The sequence below is a fragment of the Pteropus vampyrus genome, unplaced genomic scaffold, assembly GCF_000151845.1.
Source record: "Pteropus vampyrus isolate Shadow unplaced genomic scaffold, Pvam_2.0 Scaffold250, whole genome shotgun sequence".
In the NCBI taxonomy this organism is placed as follows: domain Eukaryota; kingdom Metazoa; phylum Chordata; class Mammalia; order Chiroptera; family Pteropodidae; genus Pteropus; species Pteropus vampyrus.
The window spans coordinates 882368-888471 of NW_011889031.1; the positions used below are offsets into that span (position 1 = coordinate 882368).

Below are 6104 nucleotides of genomic sequence, written 5' to 3' on the forward strand. Positions count from 1 at the left end.
AAACCTTGAACCAAGCCTTGAGCCCGGCATTTGGGACACTTCCTCAGTATCTTCAGTGGCCGCAGAAGCCACCACCCCCTGAAGCCCAACTCCTCCCCTCCCCATACCTGGTGTTCCTGCAGCTGCCCGCGATGCCCACCTCACGTGGCGCTGGCGCCACACTCACCTGACCGGTCCTTCCCCATTGAGGCCCCTATCCGTGTCGAATGCCAGGTCCTTCTGTGTGGGCTCCTCATCTGACTTCCTGGCACGGAGAGAAGCACAGAGTGAGAAAAGTCGGGAAAGGAGACTGGGAGAAGAATTCGTGAGTGACGCCCAACTTCTTCACCCAGAGACACAGCGGGGACACAGAGAAGTGCCCCCTTAGAGTCACCTCAAAGGGACGTTCCCCCAGAGCCATGCCAGAGGGCAGAGGAATTGCCCCTACAGATACAAATAGCCCCCCAAAAGCTCACCTTCCAGAACACGCCCTCAGTCTGAGAAGGGAAAGAGAGTGGGGGGGGCGGGGGGGAGGAAGCACCCGACAGGTTGAGTAGAAAGATGGCCAGCAGTGAGAAGGAGGGAAGCTGAGCACCCCGCTTCTTGCCAGTCTAACCTCAAGGGACTGACCTGAAGGTGATGAGGTTGGTGTAGATGAGTGGCGGGCAAAAGAAGGCGAGAACCAGGGCCCCGATGGGCGTGGTGCTGTCCATCTCCCCCCACCACTTCTGAGTCAGCAGAGACTGTGGAGCGTGGGAAGGATTAGGACCCCGAATCTCTCCCCTGCCCCCTCCCAAGGACCTAAGCAAGAACTGGGCCACAGCTCCAGGGCACAGAGCAAGTGCTCGATGTGGGGACCAAAACTATCGGGGTGGGGGGGAAGGCGGTCGAAGGCAAGGACCAACTGTCCCAGGTTTTAGCTCGTAGAGTTAAACGGGCAACAATTATTAACACAATATGCCAGGTACTAAGCGGGCTGAGCACTTGACAGAGATTAGCTCATTTAACCCTCACCACACCCCCAGGAAGACAGGTACTAGGATGTTCTCCCTGTTCACAGGTGGGGCACAAGGCGGTTAAGGAAGGGGCACAGAATGGAACCTATGAGTTGAAGCACCATTCAAAGCAAAGAACTCTGGGTGGTTCCTTGAAATGACAATCCAATCATTCCGACAGCTGAGGACGGGACTTCCCATTGGGAAGGCGGAATTTCCTGTCCTGAGGGTGGGACTCCGTGGGACTCCAGATTTAGATGAAGGATGCTGAGAAAGTGCAAAACGTCAGGGTGGGCAGGATGGGGGAGCTGTAGGGGACAAGCAGGGCTTCCTGCAGGAAGACTGGGATTTCCGGAACCAGAGCTTGGCTGGTGAGGTCATTTTAATTGCCGAGACCTGGCACTGGGGATCTCTTAAGGGAGCGGGAAGGGTTTTCTTCGGGTGAGAATTGGAACTTCCCATTAGAGTCATCGGGAATTCCTGTACCTGGAGTGGAACCTTTTAAGAGGGTGGGCTTTGCCGTGGGGAGGTGGGCTTTCTCGTGGCAGGGGGAGGGGCCTCTTATGGGAAGACTGGCCTTTCTGAGAGGGAGGAGACTTTCAGGAGGAGGCGTGGCCTCCGGAGGGCGGGACCGATCAAGACCTCGGACTGCCCACCACGGCAGGGGCTTATCCTCCACAGCTCCCAGAGTCCAGCGAGGGCTGCTCGGGATGTTGGTGTCTCAGATACTCACCTGTACCCCATCCTGGGCAAAGAAGGCACGGGCATCGGCCTGCATGGCAAGCTGGAGGCAGGTAGCACCCCCCCAGAATGGACAGCGTCGGAGGAGCAGGCGAGCAGCCCGTTCCTCGCAGCTGCGGTAGCATTCGCCAAAGAGGTCTGGGGGGGGCAGGGGATTTATGTCAGAGGTAGAGAAGCGAGTAGAGAGGTGGTGCGAGGGGAGAGATGAGGGGCCTGAAAGGGAGGGGCAGGGTTACGAGAGGAGTGGGGAGACGCGCTCACCCGCTTCGCGGAGGCGCCCTGTCCCTGCCCCCAGGCACCCAGGCCCCACGTACCAACACCCAGCCCCTCAAACTTGGCCGCCAGGTCCTTCCTCCGCGCTCCCTCCTCGGCCTCAGACTCCAGGCGCGCCAGCACTCGGAGCAGCAAACAGGCCCCAAGAGCTGAGGCCACAGCATTGGATCCCTGGAGAGACAAAAAGAGCTGTCATGGGTAGGATCGGATTTTGGAGTGAGGGTCACAGAGGGTGGGGGCGAGAAAAACGCCTGTAATCAAGGGAGGTGTCAACAGAGGCCAAGGATAAAGTAATGTTTGTAGAAGGATCTGGAAGAAACTAGACATCAGTTGAAAATGTCCGAAGTCAGGTGGTTCAGAGGCCAGGGGTTGAGCTGGAGTTAGAATGACACCAGAAGTTATAGACAAGAAGCAGTTGGAGATGTCACCTAAAATTGCTGAGTAGAGAACTTCAAACATCCGTCCCTCCACCAAAGCAACAAATAAGCTGGCAAAAACTGTCAGAATCAATTTTTTCAGAATTCCTGAATCCAGTATAAAACTTATAATAAACAGGAAAATGCTTAATGAAGAAAGAAACTGCTACATTTTAGTAAAAGAGCACTGTGACATTTTCACGAACCCGCTTACCATGGCCAACTCCCCAGCTCGGTGGCAGCCTTGCAGGTGTGCGTTTTGGGTACCAGAAGGAGCAATTCAGATATTATTCTTAAATAATTGCGGTTGTGTGTGTGGCCCCAGCTGGTGGCTCCCTGAAGAAACAGCTCAGGGGCTTGCCTTTGTTTCACTGTTCTTGAATATTCCCCAGGACAGAAGTGACTTCCCAGGTGATGCTTGAAAGCATTTTAAAATAAAAATATTTAGCCTCGGCTCCCTATGGCAAAGAATAACAGCCTAGGCTAGTAATAGATACACTGAAGAACTTTGGAGGGAAGTGGCTGGGGAAGGAGATACTTGAGAGAATAAGGGGTTGGAAAAGCTCCTATGTGTACCAGGAAAACTGCATGCACGACCGAGACCAGATGCGTGCTCAGTGAAGACTAAAGAAAACCCTAAGCTTTCACTCCTGGCTGACCTTTAGGCAACAAAAGCAGAAAGCGATGGCTAAGGCAGAATTGTAAACAGCCTGCCTAAGTTTTGAAAGACAGCTCCAACACAGAGCAAACATGCGAACTGGGAGAGTTTCGTTTTTTTTTGTTTGTTTTTTTTTTTCCTGCTCCAAACATTTAAGGAATCTCTGTCAAGTCACTAGCTTGTCATTGAGCTAATAACAGAACAGAGACTTCGGTGGCCACGCATCACAAAGAACAGACACTTTACAAAAATAACTTAGAAAAGTCACTAAACAAACAACAACAACAAACCACAATGAGAAACAAAATCAAACCCTGGAGAGAGGGGACAAGCTGATCTCCAGCATTGTCATATTATAATATTCAAAATGTCCTGTTTTCAACAAAAAATTATTTGGCATGCAAAGAAACAAGAAAGTATGGCCCGTTCACGAGAAAAAAGAGATTAATAGGACCTGTCCCTGAGGAAGCTAAGACTCTAGACTTACTAGACAAAGACCTTAAATCAACTCTCTTAAATATGCTCAAAAAGCTAAAGGAAATCATGGACAATCAAACAAAGGAGCTGAGAGAATAATGTCTCCCCAAATAGAGAATATGAATAAAGAGCGAGAAAGTATTAAAAGAAACCATATAGAAATTCTGGAGCTGAAAAGTGAAAATAACTGAAATAAAAACTTTTCTGCAAAGGCTCAACAGCAGCTTTGAGGTGGCGGAAGAAAGAATTTATGAACTGGAATATGGGTCAATTGAGATTATCCAGTTTGAGGTGCAGAAAGAAAAAATAAGAAAGAAAATAAACGGGCCATAAGAAACCTGTGGGACAACATCAAACATACCAATATCTGCATAATGGGAGTCCAAAAAAGGAGGATAGAAGAAAGGAATCGAAAGAATATTTGAAGACATAATGGCCTAAAACTTCCCAAATCAGATTAAAAACATGAATTTATACATCCGAGAAGATCAAGGAACTCCAAATAGGAAAATTCAAAGAGATCCACACTGAGAAACATTTTAATCATATTGTTGAAAGTAAAAAACAAAGAGATCTTGAAAACAGCAAAGGAGAAATGACTCGTTACACACAAAGAATCTCAATAAAATCAACACGTAGGATTAAATAACTGTAACAGATAATTGTAAACCTATAAAACTTTTAGAAGAAAGCATAGGGATAAAACTTCATGACCTTAGATCTGGCAATGGTTGCTTAGATGTGACACCAAAAGTGTAAGCAACTGAAGAAAAAATAGACGAACTGGACTTGATCAAAATTTAAAACTTTTGTGCATTAAAGAATACTGTCAACAAGGTGAAAGATAACCCACAGAATAGAAGGGAAGAGATATGCAAATCCTATATCTAATAAGGGATTAATATCCAAAAAGATATAAAGAACTCTTACAATTCGACAACAAAAAAGACAAACAATTCAGTTGAAAAATGGGCAAAAGACTTGAATAGAAATTTCTCCAAAGACACATAGGTAACCAATAAGCACGTGGGAAGATGCTCAACATCACTAATCATTAACGAAATGCAAATCAAAACTGCAGTGAGATACCACTTCACACCCATTAGGATGGCAATTAGCCAGAGCGAACAAACAGAAAATAACAAGTGTTGGTGAAGATATAGAAAAATTGGAACCCTTGTGCATTGCTGATGGAAATGTAAAAGGGTACAGCCACCCAGGAAAACAGTATGGTGGTTCCTCAAAAAAACAAAAACAAACAAACAAAAAAAAAACACTACACCTAGAATTACCTTGTGATCCAGCAATTCCATTCCTAGATATGTACTCAAAACAACTAAAAGCAGAGACTGAAACAAATATTTGTACACCAATGCTCACGACAGCATTATTAACAATAGCCAAAAAGTCAAAACAGCTCACGACATCAACAGATGGATGGATTCGCAAAATGTAGTATATCATACAATGGGATATTATCCTGCCTGAAAAAGGAAGGAAATTCTGATGCGTGCTACATGGAGACCCATGAACACAGTGTGCTAAGCGAAAGAAGTCAAATAGAAAAGGCCACACGTTATATGATCCCATCTACATAAAATATCCGGAAGAGGCAAACCCACACAGACAGGAAGCGGGTCAGTGGTTGCCCGGCCTGGGGACAGGAGGTAAAGGAAGTGACTGCCTAAGGGGAACAGGATTCTTCCTTTTAGGGTGCTGAAAACGCCCTGGAACTAGATAGAGGTGGCTGTACTCAAAGTTACTGAATTATAAAGTTTTCAATAACTTTCATGGTGCATTTTATGTTATATGAACTTCATCTCAGTGAAAAAAAGTCTATATGTAACCCCCGACCTGATAGGCTGAAAACAACCCAAGGCTTAAGAAGTCCTGTCAAGACTTCTATGGTGTAAAAATTAGAGCTGTCTTAGATCCTATTTGAATCCTGTAACTCTTTTATTTACTTTGTTTTAACTCCTCAGACTTCTCAAATGTGTCCCAACAGCTCTAGCTCACCTGCTGGAGTCCGGGCCCTCCACCTGGCTGCCTGGAGGACCCCAGCTCCACCTTCTTACCTGGCTTCCTTGACTCTAGTTTTGTCCCGGTCTACACTGCAGCTACAACGATTGACATATCTAAATGGCAAGTGTACCGGTATTTAAAGGACTCCCCATAGGACACAGGATAACGTCTAACTTCCTCATACAGGCATCATGAGATCGAATCACACGTATGAATAAGGGAAAGTGCCCAGTATATGTTGTTAAGAGAAAAGGCAAGTTACAAGAAATGCCTGGTATGGGGGTGGGGGGGGGCGGGGGAATAAGAACTAAAGGAAGAAGCAACAGTCGGAGTCATATATCAGGGATGGAAGACGGGATGAGGGTCAGGGTGACTTCAGAGGTCAGGGTATCAATCCTATTGCAGGGACATCGGATTCTTGTCAAACTGAAGGTCAAGGACGTAAGAGAGAGTAGAATCACAGATCAAGTCAGCACTCACTAACTCCCAGAAGTACAAAGCCATCTGAGCCCTGTTCAGTAGCAGTGCCCAGAGGAACAGGTC

General features: G+C 46.9%; 1 protein-coding gene across 1 annotated transcript in view; it reads right to left on the bottom strand.

Annotated features, from left to right (window-relative positions):
• Positions 1–6098, bottom strand: part of TRPM4 (transient receptor potential cation channel subfamily M member 4) — a 19513-nt gene extending 13415 nt beyond the window's left edge. Inside the window, exons 1-5 of the mRNA XM_023520168.1 lie at positions 6042–6098; positions 2030–2159; positions 1708–1928; positions 610–722; positions 167–244 (exon numbers count right to left, since the gene is read on the bottom strand). Of these exons, the coding sequence (XP_023375936.1) occupies positions 167–244; positions 610–722; positions 1708–1928; positions 2030–2159; positions 6042–6065 (566 nt within the window). The 5' untranslated portion in view covers positions 6066–6098. The remainder of the gene's footprint in view (positions 1–166; positions 245–609; positions 723–1707; positions 1929–2029; positions 2160–6041) is intronic.
• Positions 6099–6104: the final 6 nt, after the last annotated feature.